This window comes from Ambystoma mexicanum, chromosome 8 (genome assembly GCF_040938575.1).
Source record: "Ambystoma mexicanum isolate Mex_15411 chromosome 8, UKY_AmexF1_1, whole genome shotgun sequence".
NCBI classification, from domain to species: domain Eukaryota; kingdom Metazoa; phylum Chordata; class Amphibia; order Caudata; family Ambystomatidae; genus Ambystoma; species Ambystoma mexicanum.
This window is the reverse complement of record NC_090929.1, coordinates 1,680,451,401-1,680,468,668: the sequence shown is the minus strand read 5'-3', so window position 1 is coordinate 1,680,468,668 and position 17,268 is coordinate 1,680,451,401. Positions and strand designations below refer to the sequence as shown.

General features: G+C 45.8%; 1 protein-coding gene across 9 annotated transcripts in view; it reads right to left on the bottom strand.

Moving 5' to 3' along the window:
- The window catches only part of TACC2 (transforming acidic coiled-coil containing protein 2), a 984,629-nt gene that overhangs the window by 56,108 nt on the left and 911,253 nt on the right, over window positions 1–17,268 (bottom strand). For all 9 annotated transcript variants that reach the window (XM_069611973.1, XM_069611974.1, XM_069611969.1 and 6 more), the window contains 2 exons: window positions 10,909–11,069; window positions 7,841–7,947 (listed from right to left, as the gene is read on the bottom strand). In XM_069611973.1, coding sequence (XP_069468074.1) covers window positions 7,841–7,947; window positions 10,909–11,069 — 268 coding nt within the window. The remainder of the gene's footprint in view (window positions 1–7,840; window positions 7,948–10,908; window positions 11,070–17,268) is intronic.

Genomic DNA, 17,268 nt, shown 5'->3' with positions numbered 1-17,268 from the left:
TGCCGTGCAGCTGCCTGAGAGCCTTGGCATAATACTAAGCATTGAATAGAATCTCGCGGGAGCAGAGAGCAGCACAGTACAAGAATGTAAATAAAGAATTCAACACAAAACACACAAGGGACAGAAAAGGCTAAAGGCTTAAGGGCAGGATAAGCACAGGTCCCTTGTAAAGTGAAAGTTTAACCCACCATTTTAGGAATACAGCAAATAAACAGTAAGGTTCCTACATAAAGTAGTTAGGGCCAGGATTAGGGATAGATAGATGAATTTGTGTAGCCTTGAGAACGTAAGAACTTGTTTGACTGGTGGAGGATCTTAAAGGGACTTCAACAAAAGAGATAGCACACCCCAGTCGAAGCAACTTCCCAGAACCCATCCAAAAAACCTTGAAAGGAAAGGTTTGAGAGAATGGGAAGCTGGTGAAGGGTCCTCTTCCAACCCGAGTTCATGAGAGGCCTTCAGATGGTTCAAGCCTCTTGGCAATAAGCAGAGGCAGTCCGGTACAGATATAGAGTTGTGGGGCAAGTGCTGGGACACAGCAGGTAGCTACTTCTAGAGGTAACATGCTGGCCAGTTGCTTTCTCTTTGACATATCAGAACCAGACACTTGCTGACTTGCTGACGTGGACTGGCACCGTGGTTTCAGAACTCACTGGATCTCCTGCTGAAGGTTTTCAAGGCACGCTACACAAGCTTTGTCATGAGTGTAATAATAGCCCACATGCCAGAGCCCAACCTTCACCCCAAAAGCTGTCTAAATGCCCACCTGGACTGTGGCAGCTTTATCAGCAGATAGCAGTGCTACACCCAACACACGGCTATCCAGAAAGCGGGCTCTCTGTGCCTAGTGCATTAGAAACAACTACTGCAGAGAACCTGAAAGGTTTACTATTGGATAGTAATACTGTTGTGGATTTGTCTGATTAATTCTTATTACCCCTGGATATGATAAATATCAACTGTTATCAATATGTTCTCTTCAAAATGTTATCACTAAACAAACAAGGTATGTACACTTGCAATGTAGTATCTTTTGCACTCCTAAATAGAAACACATTGTGAATGCTCTCACTAACTTGTTCAGTATTCATGCATTTTTATTCTCTTTTAGAGATAATAAATGAACATTACAAATAGTATAGTCAAACAATATACATTTCCCAATATTAGCAATAAAGTGGCTGAATAGAGTCCCAGCATCCTACTCTTCTATTCACTTTTAAACTGTTAAAGCGACTTATAACCAATCATCAATGCGTGTGTAGCCAATCTGGCAGATTAACATTTACACTCATACTCACAACAGGGGTGATGTTAGGATTGGCAAGCAAGGGGACAGGTGACCTTATACATACCAACACCTGAAACCCTATTAAATGGACAGTGTTAAAAGCTCTGTCAAAACCAGGGCATGTAACGGTATTTAACTAAGAAGATAAAATTACAGGTAAAACATTTTAAATTCCCCTGCAAGCGTTCATCTCTTCCGTCCCCTGTGCTTTGATGGATCACCTGTGCCAAAACACGGTATCACAATAAACTCAGTGTGTCGCCAGTAGAGGGATGATTAAAAGGCTACCTAATAAAAAGACATCATGCTATCGCTTAATGATGTAACCAGAGAAAATAAAAATATAGTCCAACAAATGGCTAAATATGGCTTATTTCAGCTCCTAAAATATTCTAGCAGTCAAAAATGTTAGAATTAGGGAAAATATATCAAGGTGCCAACTTTTAGGCTCATGCGCCGATGTACTGTATCAGGCTGAAAGCATTTGTTTGCTTCTTCTTACAAAACAAGTTCAGTGGTGTAACTTATTTCTGCCTCCAAATTATTAAAGCAACCTTTAAAAATGAGAATTTGGACAAATAGGCAAAGTGCCAACTGTAGGTCCATAGACAGAACTACTGTCATGGCCAATGTATTAAATTAACTGTTTGCTTTCTCTTAACCAGACAGATTATCTCAAAATCAGCCTGGCCCTCCAATTCTGCCCAATATGGCTCCTTCATGAACGTGACCTCTGGCTGTGTCTGTGGTCTGTGTGCAATTCTATCTCTGTGTTTCATTTTGTATTTACAGTCTGGAGTCAACTATATCTAAACCACTCCTATTTCCATGCCAGCCAATCTTGACGTGTGGGAGTCTGTGTTCTAATCTGTGAAAGCGGCCAGCAGGCCATTTTCCATTGATTTACTATTGATTCATGTTATGTTATGTTACTTGGCATTTATATAGCGCCGTATGTATCATTGGTATGATCTCAAAGCGCTGGTAGATTGAACGCCCTTGGTAACTGTAGTTCAAGTCAGTAGAGAGAGAAAGAGTCATAAGGTGCGTGGGTGCCCCGGATGTATGCAGCCGGTGTGGCAGTTGCATGGCAGCTGCTTCTTAGCAGTAGGTGTGGTGGTTTGGAGGTCAGGTATATGTGTTCATTCTGGAGGGATGACACCCATACTGATTTGTGGCTGCATTAGGCCTGAGGAGACGCTTAAGCTAGCGGTGTGTTCTCAGCTGGCTGTGTTTAATTAGGATGATGAGGAGTATGTGGCAGGTGTTAGTATGAGAATAGCTATACCGAATGTGTCATAGTATTGCTGTGTTCTAGTTGAGTGGTGGTGTATAGGAGAGAGTAAGCATGGTAGTATGATATGGTGGTTATCAGTAAGGCGCTTGAGATCGAGCACTCCATCTGTACCATCTATTCCATCCATTTTATTTACTCTGTCCGTTCATTCCACTTCGTCAGTTCATCCATTTCGCCTGTTTCATCCATTTAATCTACTAGTCCTTCCATCATTTCATCCACTGAACCCATCATCCACATAATCTACTCCATCCATTCCGTAGACTCATTTCACCCTTCCCATCCGTTTAATGTGTTCAATCCGTTTAATCCTCCTATTCATTCGATCAGATCCGTGTGTTCCACCGACTCCATCAGTTCCATTGGTTCTAGCCACTCCATCTGTTCCATCGACTCGATGTGTTCTATCCACTCATCTGTACCATCCACTCCATCTGTTCCAGCCATTCCATCTGTTCCATCCACTCCATCTGTTCCATCCACTCGATCCGCTCTTTTCGTTCCATCTGCTCTATCCGTTCCTTTCACTCCATCTGTTCCATCCACTCCATCTGTTCCATCCACTCGCTCTGTTCCATCCACTCCAACTGTTCCATCCACTCCTTCTGTTCCATCCACTCCATCTGTTCCATCCACTCCATCTGTTCCATCCGCTCCATCTGTTCACATTCACACCATCTTTTCCATCCATTACATCTGTTCCATCCACTCCATCTGTACCATCCACTCCATCTGTCCCATCCACTCGATCCGCTCTATTTGTTCCATCTGCTCTACCCGTTCCTTCCATTCCATCTGTTCCATCCACTTGTAGAGGAGACGAGGAGACCCCAGACGCAGCCTGCAACCCTGCCCCTCGCTTTGAGGTGCCAGTAAAGTACTCGCCAAGGTATGTGACGTACGAGGAGCAGCTGAACCAACAAAGGGCTGCAATGGGCCTCTGCCCTGTGTACATTAGAAGATCAGTACCTGTTGAAATGCCCATAACCAGGCAACCCTGGGCAGCACGGTACCCAACCAGACAACCATACCGGCCGTTGATACGGAACGATGAGGAATGCCTACACACGGTCCATGAATACTTAGCTGTAGATAACTTAGTAGAGTGTTCCACACCTTTGAGGGTCTGGTGGGGCCAGCAGCTTCTGCAGATCAACGGCCAAGATGCACCATGACACCTAGGTATAGGCTACTGGCGTAGTCTACTTTGGACATGACGAGGGCGATGATGGTGGTCGTTTTGTTGGCGAACAATAAGAATGGTAAGATTCTCTTTGCCGCTCGCAGGTGGAAGAAGCATTTCTTGAGGAGAGCGTTTACTTGTGGCTCTAGCGTGAGATTATTGTCCATCAGAACCCCCAGATTTTTTACAATCACCGAGGGTGCTGGGGTAATCCCGAGTTCCCTTGGCCAAGGGATGAATTGGTTTTCTCCTCCATTTTCTGTGACAATCATTATTTCAGTTTTGTCTGGGTTGATTTTGAGGGAATTGGAGTTCATCCAGAAGAATATATCGCGGAGGCAGTTTTCTAGCGTTGAGTTTCTTTCTGGGTTGTCTTGTATTTTGAAGATTATTTGTGTATTGTCAGCGTATTTGTAACAGGTGAGGCCGTGGCTTTTGATGATTCTGATAAATAGATACAGGTAGATGTTGACTAGTAGCGGGGAGAAGGATGATCCTTGTGGTACTCCACAGGTGGAATCTCTCAGGCTGGATTTGAAGGGTTTCATCCATACAGTTTCCGCTCTGTTTGTTAGGAAAGATTTGATCCATAGTAGGGCAGTGTCTGTTATTCCAAGTGCTTCTAATCTCGTTATGAGGGTGTCGTGGTCGACTGTGTCAGATGCTGCCGATAGGTCTAGGAGTATCAAGGCAGTGCTGTAGTCCGAGTCTGCGTTGGTTTTTAGATCGTCCCATATTGAGAGTAGAGCTGATTCCGTTCCTCTCAGTGGACCGAAGCCAACTTGTGCCTGGTCTAGTAGGCCGTGCTCTTCTATAAACTCTTGGGTCATTTTGTATATGTACGTTTCGAGCAGCATGGCTGTATACGGGATGTTGGAGATAGGTCTGTAGTTGGAGAGGTCCTCTACGTTTCCCGCTGTATCTTTGAGTAGTGGCCTGATGTATGCAGTTTTGAAGGCTTGTGGTACTTTCCCAGTTGTGATGGAATGGTTGAGGACGTTCCTGTGATATTCCATGGGTGTTCCTTATTTAAGAATTGATTTGTATATGTCTGGTGGGCATCGGGGGAACCCTGAGTTGTTGCTTTCATTCACCAGTTTGACGAATGTCTCCACTGATATTTCTGGAAAGCTTCGTAGTTTGTTTGGGTGCTCCTCATGGGTGTAGGTTGGGGTTGTGGTCAGATCAGACGGTCTGCTTGTCCTGAAGATATCGAGGTCCGGTTTCATGCATTGCTCGGTGCGAGAGGCATAAGGTTTTGAAGGTCACCCTTCGTCCAACCGGGAGCCAGTGGAGAGTTTTGAGAGCTGGGGAGGTGTGATCTCTTGGGCTAAGTGCAAGTAGCAGTTTGGCTGCAGCATATTGTGCTCTTTGTAGTTTAGTCAAGTGCTAAGCTTGAACTCCGAGGTAGAGGGAGCTAGCATAGTCCAGTCTTGATATTACAATTGATTGGACGGCAACAAGTCTGTTGGGAAAGGAGAGGTATGGAAAAATGCACCTAAGAATTTTGAGGTGGTAGTGGCAGGGCTTAGAGACAGTGTTCATTTGGTGCAAGAGGGTTAGGTTAGAGTTGAGAGTGCATCCAAGGTTTTTTACTGAGGTTGAGGTTGTCGGGGGATTGCCCATGGATGATGGCCAGGGTAGAGGATGCAGAAGAAGTTTGGTGTTGCCACACACCAGGATTTCAGTTTTGGTGGGGTTTAAAATGAGATGGTTTGTGGTCATCCAGTGATCAATGTCAAGGAGGCAGGCAGCAAGGTCGGGCTGGCAGATAGCTTTTGAGTTAAGGAGTTTTAGGATTAGTGGATGTCGTCGGCATAGTTGTAGCACAGGATGTTGTGCGAGTGGATTATTCGTGGGAGGGTGGACATATAGAGGTTGAACAGGAGGGCTGATAGGCACGCTCCTTGTGGAACTCCGGTATTGACTGGTCGGGCGGCGGAGACAAAGGAGGAGAGGAGGGTTATTTATTTCCTATTGTTGAGGAAGGATGGTATCCACTTGAGAGCAGTTCTACGGATTCCCAGGGAGTGGAGGCGGTCGAGGAGGATTGAGTGGTTGATTGTGTATAAGGCGGCGGATAGGTCAAGAATGATTAGTGCAGTGCAATCTGCAGAGTCTGCAGTGTTTTTAAGGTCATCCCAGATTGAGGTCAGGGTGGTTTCAGTTCCGTGTCGGGGTCTGAAACCTGATTGAGCGGGGTCTAGGAGATTGTTGGCTTCGACAAAGGCATTTAGTTGGGAGTAAGTGGTTTGATCGATGAATTTAGCAAGGAACCTGGTGTTTGAGATGGGGCGGTAGTTTTTGGGGTCGAGGCACGTTTTTTTTTGGAGGGGCTTGACATGAGAATAGGACTGCAAGACTTGTCCTTGGCCTCAAGCCCAGGGATCGTATCTCTCCAGGACTTAAATCTCTTCACTGGCTCCCAGTGGCTGCGAGGATCAAGTTCAAAACCCTCTGCATTGTCCACAAGGCCTTCTGGGGCCTGGGGCCAAAATACCTTGAACTCTCTTTTCCTAAATATCTTCCTTCTCGAGCTCTTCGCTCATCCGCATCCAACTCCCTCAGGGTCAGTTGCTTCTCCAAGCAACGAGTTGGTGGTAGATCCAGAGCATTCGGCAGGGGCCTCCCTCTGGAACAGGCTTCCTGTATCCCTGAAACTTGAGGAGAACCATCTACGGTTCCGGAAGCACCTCAAAACCTTCCTCTTTGCCTCTGCTTTCTCTCCCCCTCTCCCCTGCTAAACTCTTGGCAGAAACGGAAACGGTTCCTGGCCACCCTTTCTGATTCTCGGGCCCAGGCCCCACCAGTTGCCCACATGCACTGCCTCCCTTGCTACCCCGGCACCTGGGGACTGTTTTCTGCACCCCTACAGTCCCCCTACCAGCACTTATGTCTGCACTTACCTTGCACTTGCCACCAGCGGCCGTTTTTATTTATCTTATTTATTCCACTATCCCATGTACTGCACTTCCCCTCTCCCTTCCCCATGCACTTTTCCCTTTCCGCCTCCCCATACACTTGCGCGATCTGAATGATACCTGGCCTAGTAGGATCGTTTTCTGTCTTCCCCTTGTTCCCCCTCCCTTGCCTCATCGCGCCTTGAAACACCTGTGTATAGGCGCGTTATAAATGCCATATCATATCATATCATGAGCGGTTTTGAATGCGTCAGGAAAAATTCCAGAGAGGGAGTTGTTTATGATGGTTCTCGCGTATTCTCCTGCGGAGGTAGTTGCAAATATTTCTTTGAGGGTTGAGGCTGGGCAGGGGTCTAGCGGGGAGCCGGATGATTTCCTGAGCAGAGAGCAGTTTGAGAAATTGGTCAGTTGATATTGGTGTGAACGAGTCGAAAGTCAGCTGGGTTGCAGTTGCAGGCGGTGGGTTGGCAGGTAGGGTGGGGGGATTGTGTGGTGGGTGCAAGAGGGCCAGTTTGTTGATTAGGGAATTTGTTCTTTCAACAGCAGTGGAGTCGAAGTGGAGTGAGAGTGAGTCGCAGAGTGACTGAGAAGGGGTTGATTGGGTGGTGGTACATGATGGTTTGGTGAATTAACACTGCACAAGTCAATCATGTCTGTAATCTGTATCTCCTTCCCAAAACTGCAATTTTCAAACCTCCACAAATGAAGCCATCCCACCATCAAAAACTGTCCATTTCCCACAGAGTTTGCATTGTTTTGCAAATATTACTCTGTATGTGTCAATCGGAGGGTAATCTTAGACAGCCCCTAAGGAAAACAAATGTAGTAATCGAGTTGCCCTATGCAAGTTTAACATGAAGCCTACAATGTTAATTTCCCATTGGCATTCGGATGGCTATTTTCCTATAAAATAACTCAATTCACAACCAGTTATGAAGGGGGAAAGCAGGCCACTTGAATAAGAGGACTCACCACTGAAACTAGTTGGTCTGCTTCTAAAAATAGATGCTATTATTTAATGATGACATGATGCCTGCCTCTCTCATGCCACAGCTGCTTGTCCTACTACAGAACCACTTGTCCTGTGCCAGAACTGTTTGTTCTCAACACTTATTCTGTGACACTCTTGTGACACTCTTGTGGCTTACCTGTCAAGTTTTTCCTCTGCATGTATCTTGAGTGCATTGTAGCGCTGCTCTTCCTTCTTCACCCGGGTTAGATACTCCTGAGCGCACTTCTTCAGCACTTCCTCGTTCTAGGAGAGAGAAGGTCAAGCCACATTCAGAATCTACTGCGCACGCGTGATGGTGAAGAATGCACCTTTGGTAAATATGCCTGAAACCTGGGATTCCCTTCTGATGGGGATATGTCCCATTCCCTCTACATTTAATCAAAGGACCACTTCAGCACGTGTTCATTAGGTGACGTGATTTCCTGGAGCCCTTATCACCACAGAACAGAAACCTGCATTAGTGCACACTTCTCCAACATTCGCGACATGTGCAATATGGACAGCAGGAGAAGCATCGTAACAGAAGCAGGTACAGCCCAGGCTGCATTACAGCAAGCTTCCCCCATACACTGCATAGATGCAAGCTTTCATCACACACTGAACAGGTCCACAACGGGGGGAAATAACACACACCCACTCACACAGATAGCAGCAATGCATGTTTCTTGCGATTTACAGTCTGTTTTATTTCATGGACCAAAAACAAACAACAGTAAGATTGACACAATTAATAAAGTTAAAACTAACAGTAGAAACAGTGCTGGCGAACAATAGAACAATGGGCCTCATTACAAGTGCGTTTAAAGGCGCCGGTAACGGCGCAGTGAAAGGCATTCCACACTATTACGTGGTTCCCTCGCAGACCGATGTGGACGTCTGGTTTATCCAGCGTCCATAGCGGTTCCCGTGAGGGTGTGGACGTCTGGTTTATCCAGACGTCCATAGCGGTTCCCGCAAGGGAACCACAGAGCTAACAACGGCCCCTCTTGTAATGGGCCCGTTGTTAGCTCCCTCCCCATTTCCATTGAGCCCTATGGGGGCTCGAATGGGAATGGGGAAGGTCCGGGTTCCCTGAATGAGGAAATATCGGGCCCTCCATACTCGGAATGGCCCGGTATTTCCCCATTCAGGAAACCCGGACCCGTACCCGGTTTTGGAGACAGCCATGACGCCAATAGTGCCATGGCTACCTCCAAAGTCGTAATGAGGCCCATGTCTGGCAGCAGAGTCAACGTCCACTGCCACCCACAGAAAAGTGAAACCGCCCGATCATCGGTCTAAGCTTCGGCTGTACAAGAAACAGCTACTGCTTGGGCAGCAGCCTTGCAAGCTTCAACCACACAGAGAACATGGACAGCCCGGCAACTGTAGTGCAATCTACCATTACAAAGGCATAACACAGCACAGGTGTATATACAAAAATACAACACATATTTTGCTGCAATCATTTTGTATTTCAATTGTATTGCATGAAATCTTTTAATGTAGTTATTCCAAGATTCATTTTTATTAGATTTGAAGGGAGATGTCGCATTTTTATCTGTGATATAATGTAAGATTGTACTGTTCTATTTGCATATTGTTCTTTGGTGACTCTCATCCGAGTGAAGTTACATTGAATTGAATTGAGATGTATATACACGCACCATCCACAACCACCCTCTGGAGGATCATGGTTCGGGAGGGGGGGGGGGGGGTGGCTCATAAGAAGTAGCTGTTTATGGCAGGGATGACAACCATAGTGTGGGTAAGGTTGTTCCCATGCACATCTGACCATAACCAAGACCCCCTTCTGTGGTTAAGTGTCTTTGTTCAACCAATCACAGGATTTTAATGGTCATCTTGAGGGTGGGTTGCAGCAATATGCGCCCACAGCATTATCTGGCCCCTGCCTCTGTATCTGCAATGTCTGCGATGTAGGATTAGATATGGTTCTCCAGAAATACAGCTGTGTTTCACTTTCTCCCTCATGTGATTTTCTGGTCCCCACCAGACTCACCTTTGTAGAAGACCCCAGGATCTCTACACAATGTATACCCGAAAGCTTACCATCTCTCTGAGCTCTTTGGGTTTCTAAAGCCCATACAGATCACACTGCAGGAGCCTCCCATGACCCATGACCAGCGAATGCTAGAGTTTTACTTCTTTCTTCTGTTTGTAGTGCCTATGCAGACCCACCTTTCAGAAACTATGTTTCATTTTTAGTATTTAAGGAGATTCTCCACGTGGCACCCCCAAGGCTCGCAGAATACCTGAGCTTCCCATGATGTGTAGTGCCCATGCAGACCCACCTTATGGAAGTCTTTCCAGGACATATGTTTCATTTTTAGTATTCAAGGAGATTCTCCACGTGGCACCCCCAAGGCTCGCCGAATACCTGAGCTTCCCATGATGTGTAGTGCTCATGCAGACCCACCTTATGGAAGTCTTTCCAGGACATATGTTTCATTTTTAGTATTCAAGGAGATTCTCCACGTGGCACCCCCAAGGCTCGCAGAATACCTGAGCTTCCCATGATGTGTAGTGCTCATGCAGACCCACCTTATGGAAGTCTTTCCAGGACATATGTTTCATGTTTAGTATTCAAGGAGATTCTCCACGTGGCACCCCCAAGGCTCGCAGAATACCTGAGCTTCCCATGATGTGTAGTGCCCATGCAGACCCACCTTATGGAAGTCTTTCCAGGACATATGTTTCATTTTTAGTATTCAAGGAGATTCTCCACGTGGCACCCCCAAGGCTCGCAGAATACCTGAGCTTACCATGATGTGTAGTGCCCATGCAGACCCACCTTATGGAAGTCTTTCCAGGACATATGTTTCATTTTTAGTATTCAAGGAGATTCTCCACGTGGCACCCCCAAGGCTCGCAGAATACCTGAGCTTCCCATGATGTGTAGTGCCCATGCAGAACCGACTTGTGGACCCACTCCTGTGCCATGGCTCGCTAAGTACCCGCAGATTAATTTCTAGCATTAAAGCATATTCCCCATGTGGTATACCCAAGATTCCCCGGGCTTGTAGTAGACCCGTGCTTACCTGGGTACATAGTGCAAATGCAGAGCCACATTGTGAAAGCATTCCAGGACCACAGCTCACTGAGGATCTGTACCTCAGGCCCATCCTGGTCCATACAGATATAGACCCAGGACCACTGAGTACCAGTGCGTCACTCCCTTCATCATGCTGTAGCATGCAGACTCACCTTGCGAAAGCCCTCAAGGACCTCCTTCATTTTCTCATATCTCCGGAAAAGATCTGCCAGCGACTTCTCCACAGAGTTGAGGTCTGCCAGGGCCTGCTCCTTCTCCAGAACCAGCTGCTGCACCGTGTGGTGGGAAACAGACTTTTCACGGTGCTCATCCTCTGCCACAAAAAGAAAAAGACGCACCTTAGAGGCCAGCACCACCACTGTCGCTGCTCACTGCATAACCACAGGGGCAGAACTGCCAGGAAAGAGTAATGGCAAGAGGACCCCAGAATGAGTTCAGTTCAGGGAGAGACCATGGAAACGAACACAACGTGGGCATGCTAGTCCACCCCTGATCATTCTCACCTCTTCACAATTACATTAAATTGACCTCTCCTTGATTGGATCAACCATATTTAGTCCCAGGTTGTAATAATATCTGTCTTGCAAAGGCCAAGCAACAATGCTGTGGCATGCATGGTACACGTGCAACACATGTGCATGGCCTTCCACTTTAGTGCCTGCAAATGGCGGAGGTGGGAGTAGGTGCCATGGCACAGTCCTGAGTAACTGTACTGCCTTCTTCAATACAGTTGAGTACATTTTGCCATGCTGCCTTGGTTGTGTCATGCCACCCTTAGAGGGGCTTTGCAGGCTGCACCCCATTGTGCTCCCCGGTGGTTGTCAGAGTTGTGAAAGAGGCCAATACCTTCACACCTTCTTTGTGGTTTCCAATGGGGGTGGTTAGCTCCATTTGTCTGTGAGCACCAGAGTGGCCCCCTTTTCCATCCTAGGTAATGCGCAGTGCACCTCCGCACAGCACCCTTACAGGGACCCACACTAGACTATGCTAAGTGTGTATATCAAGCACATCTTTAGATATGGATAGCGTACAGAGTGCATAGAGATGTTATGATTGTTGTGGGTATGACAAGATGTAAAGCCAGCATGTGTTGGGAAAGACTTTAGAATACGATTCACAGCGAGGAGCGAGGCTGAAAAAGAAGATGAGAACAGTAAAAGGGAGAGCGGAGAGCGATGGCCTAGGTAGGAGGGAAACCTAGAAAGCGCAAAGTGAAAAAGAGCCAGGGAGAGAGGTCCATGGCTGGAGATGGATATGATGAGGGGGTCAGGGCAATGGGATGTTTGGACATGGATAGGATGAGAGAGCAAGGAGCACAGAGCAACAACGTCTGTGACCAACACTAGGCCGCAATATCTTCCTATGACTGCATCACTGTGTAATGCTTGTATTCACGTGACTCTGATGCTGTAAGTAGACTGCAGCAGTGTCTTGTATAACTACCCTCCAATCACACAGCAGCTGCTGCACTTTGTGATAACAAGAGTGCTCGTGCTACGTTGCCATTGTGGCTTGCTGTGTACTCACGCTATCACTGGAGCACACTGCTCATCACTACTTTTACAGGTGCAGTATCACAAGGCTGCTGCTGCGTGCGTCTTGTGACTACAGTACAGTGACTGGGCTACAGCTGAGGCTTACTGTGACTACAGCACAGTGACTGGGCTAGAGCTGAGGCTTACTGTGACTACAGCACAGTGACTGTGCTACAGCTGAGGCTTACTGTGACTACAGCACAGTGACTGGGCTACAGCTGAGGCTTACTGTGACTACAGCACAGTGACTAGGCTTCCGCTGCTGGGCTTAGTCCCTGTGCTTTAGTCGCGGACTGCTTCCGCTGAGGCTTATTTTGATTACTGCAGTCACTAGACTGCTTCCGTTGAGGCCTATTTTGATTACTGCACAGTCACTAGACTATTTCCGCTAAGGCTTAATTTGATTACTGCACAGTCACTAGATGCTTCCGTTGAGGCTTATTTTGATTACTGCAGTCACTAGACTGCTTCTGCTGAGGCTTATTTTGATTACTGCAGTCATTAGACTGCTTCCGTTGAGGCTTATTTTGATTACTGCAGTCATTAGACTGCTTCCGTTGAGGCTTATTTTGATTACTGCAGTCATTAGACTGCTTCCGTTGAGGCTTATTTTGATTACTGCAGTCACTAGACTGCTTTCGCTGAGGCTTATTTTGATTACTGCAGTCACTAGACTGCTTCCGCTGAGGCTTATTTTGATTACTGCACAGTGACTAGACTGCTTCCGTTGAGGATTATTTTGATTACTGCACAGTCACTAGACTGCTTTCGTTGAGGCTTATTTTAATTACTGCAGTCACTAGACTGCTTCCGTTGAGGCTTATTTTGATTACTGCACAGTCACTAGACTGCTTCCGTTGAGGCTTATTTTGATTACTGCAGTCACTAGACTGCTTCCGCTGAGGCTTATTTTGATTACTGCACAGTCATTAGACTGCTTCCGTTGAGGCTTATTTTGATTACTGCAGTCACTAGACTGCTTCCGCTGAGGCTTATTTTGATTACTGCACAGTCACTAGACTGCTTCCGTTGAGGCTTATTTTGATTACTGCAGTCACTAGACTGCTTTCGCTGAGGCTTATTTTGATTACTGCACAGTCACTAGACTGCTTCCGCTGAGGCTTATTTTGATTACTGCAGTCACTAGACTGCTTCCGCTGAGGCTTATTTTGATTACTGCACAGTCACTAGACTGCTTCCGTTGAGGCTTATTTTGATTACTGCACAGTCACTAGACTGCTTCCGTTGAGGCTTATTTTGATTACTGCAGTCACTAGACTGCTTCTGTTGAGGCTTATTTTGATTACTGCACAGTCACTAGACTGCTTCCGCTGAGGCTTATTTTGATTACTGCACAGTCACTAGACTGCTTTCGCTGAGGCTTATTTTGATTACTGCACAATCACTAGACTGCTTCCGCTGAGGCTTATTTTGATTACTGCACAGTCACTAGACTGCTTCCGCTGAGGCTTATTTTGATTACTGCACAGTCACTAGACTGCTTCCGCTTCCGCTTATTTTGATTACTGCACAGTCACTAGACTGCTTCCGTTGAGGCTTATTCTGATTACTGCAGTCACTAGACTGCTTCCGCTGAGGCTTATTTTGATTACTGCAGTCACTAGACTGCTTCCGCTGAGGCTTATTTTGATTACTGCACAGTCACTAGACTGCTTCCTTTGAGGCTTATTTGCATTACTGCACAGTCACTAGACTGCTTCTGATGAGGCTTATTTGGATTACTGCACAGTCACTAGACTGCTTCCGCTGAGGCTTATTTTGAGTACTGCACATTCACTAGACTGCTTCCGCTGAGGCTTATTTTCATTACTTTACAGTCACTAGACTTCTTCCGCTGAGGCTTATTTTGATTACTACACAGTCACTAGAGTGCTTCCGTTAAGGCTTATTTTTATTACTTTACAGTCACTAGACTGCTCCCGCTGAGGCTTATTTTGATTGCTGCACAGTCACTAGACTGCTTACGTTTAGGCTTATTTTGATTACTGCACAGTCACTAGACTGCTTCCTTTGAGGCTTATGTGGATTACTGGACAGTCACTAGACTGCTTCTGTTGAGGCTTATTTGGATTACTGCACAGTCACTAGAATGCTTCCTCTGAGGCTTATTTTGATTACTGCACATTCACTAGACTGCTTCCGCTGAGGCTTATTTTCATTACTTTACTGTCACTAGACTTCTTCCGTTGAGGCTTATTTTGATTACTACACAGTCACTAGAGTGCTTCCGCTGAGGCTTATCTTGATTACTGCACAGTCACTAGACTGCTTCCGCTGAGGCTTATTTTCATTACTTTACAGTCACTAGACTGCTTCCGCTGAGGCTTATTTTGATTACTACACAGTCACTAGACTGCTTCTGCTGAGGCTTATTTTGATTACTGCAGTCACTAGACTGCTTCCGCTGAGGCTTATTTTGATTACTGCAGTCACTAGACTGCTTTCGCTGAGGCTTATTTTGATTACTGCACAATCACTAGACTGCTTCCGCTGAGGCTTATTTTGATTACTGCACAGTCACTAGACTGCTTCCGCTGAGGCTTATTTTGATTACTACACAGTCACTAGACTGCTTCTGCTGAGGCTTATTTTGATTACTGCAGTCACTAGACTGCTTCCGCTGAGGCTTATTTTGATTACTGCAGTCACTAGACTGCTTTCGCTGAGGCTTATTTTGATTACTGCACAATCACTAGACTGCTTCCGCTGAGGCTTATTTTGATTACTGCACAGTCACTAGACTGCTTCCGCTCAGGCTTATTTTGATTACTGCACAGTCACTAGACTGCTTCCGCTTATTTTGATTACTGCACAGTCACTAGACTGCTTCCGTTGAGGCTTATTCTGATTACTGCAGTCACTAGACTGCTTTCGCTGAGGCTTATTTTGATTACTGCACAATCACTAGACTGCTTCCGCTGAGGCTTATTTTGATTACTGCACAGTCACTAGACTGCTTCCGCTGAGGCTTATTTTGATTACTGCACAGTCACTAGACTGCTTCCGCTTCCGCTTATTTTGATTACTGCACAGTCACTAGACTGCTTCCGTTGAGGCTTATTCTGATTACTGCAGTCACTAGACTGCTCCCGCTGAGGCTTATTTTGATTACTGCAGTCACTAGACTGCTTCCGCTGAGGCTTATTTTGATTACTGCACAGTCACTAGACTGCTTCCTTTGAGGCTTATTTGCATTACTGCACAGTCACTAGACTGCTTCTGATGAGGCTTATTTGGATTACTGCACAGTCACTAGACTGCTTCCGCTGAGGCTTATTTTGAGTACTGCACATTCACTAGACTGCTTCCGCTGAGGCTTATTTTCATTACTTTACAGTCACTAGACTTCTTCCGCTGAGGCTTATTTTGATTACTACACAGTCACTAGAGTGCTTCCGTTAAGGCTTATTTTTATTACTTTACAGTCACTAGACTGCTCCCGCTGAGGTTTATTTTGATTGCTGCACAGTCACTAGACTGCTTACGTTTAGGCTTATTTTGATTACTGCACAGTCACTAGACTGCTTCCTTTGAGGCTTATGTGGATTACTGGACAGTCACTAGACTGCTTCTGTTGAGGCTTATTTGGATTACTGCACAGTCACTAGAATGCTTCCGCTGAGGCTTATTTTGATTACTGCACATTCACTAGACTGCTTCCGCTGAGGCTTATTTTCATTACTTTACTGTCACTAGACTTCTTCCGTTGAGGCTTATTTTGATTACTACACAGTCACTAGAGTGCTTCCGCTGAGGCTTATCTTGATTACTGCACAGTCACTAGACTGCTTCCGCTGAGGCTTATTTTCATTACTTTACAGTCACTAGACTGCTTCCGCTGAGGCTTATTTTGATTACTACACAGTCACTAGACTGCTTCTGCTGAGGCTTATTTTGATTACTGCAGTCACTAGACTGCTTCCGCTGAGGCTTATTTTGATTACTACACAGTCACTAGACTGCTTCCTTTGAGGCTTATTTTGATTACTGAACAGTCACTAGACTGCTTCTGTTGAGGCTTATTTTGATTACTGCACAGTCACTAGACTGCTTCTGCTGAGACTTTGTTTGATTACTGCAGTCACTAGACTGCTTCTGCTGAGGCTTATTTTGATTACTGCACAGTCACTAGACTGCTTCCTTTGAGGCTTATTTGGATTACTGCACATTCACTAGACTGCTTCTGTTGAGGCTTATTTGGATTATTGCACAGTCACTAGACTGCTTCCGCTGAGGCTTATTTTGATTACTGCACATTCACTAGACTGCTTCCGCTGAGGCTTATTTTCATTACTTTACAGTCACTAGACTTCTTCTGCTGAGGCTTATTTTGATTACTACACAGTCACTAGACTGCTTCCGTTAAGGCTTATTTTTATTACTTTACAGTCACTAGACTGCTCCCGCTGAGGCTTATTTTGATTGCTACACAGTCACTAGACTGCTTCCGTTTAGGCTTATTTTGATTACTGCACAGTCACTAGACTGCTTACGTTGAGGCTTATTATGATTACTGCAGTCACTAGACTGCTTCCGCCAAGGCTTATTTTGATTACTGCACATTCACTAGACTGCTTCCGCTGAGGCTTATTTTAATTACTGCACAGTCACTAGACTGCTTCCGCTGAGGCTTATTATCATTACTTTACAGTCACTAGACTGCTTCCGCTGAGGCTTATTTTGATTACTACACAGTCACTAGACTGCTTCCTTTGAGGCTTATTTTGATTACTGCACAGTCACTAGACTGCTTCCGTTGAGGCTTATTTTGATTAATGCACAGTCACTAGACTGCTTCCGCTGAGGCTTATTTTGATTACTGCACAGTACTGCTTCCGCTGTGGCTTATTTTGATTACTTTACAGTCATTAGACTGCTCCCGCTGAGGCTTATTTTGATTACTGCACAGTCACTGGACTGCTTCCGCTGAGGATTATTTTGATTACTGAACAGTCA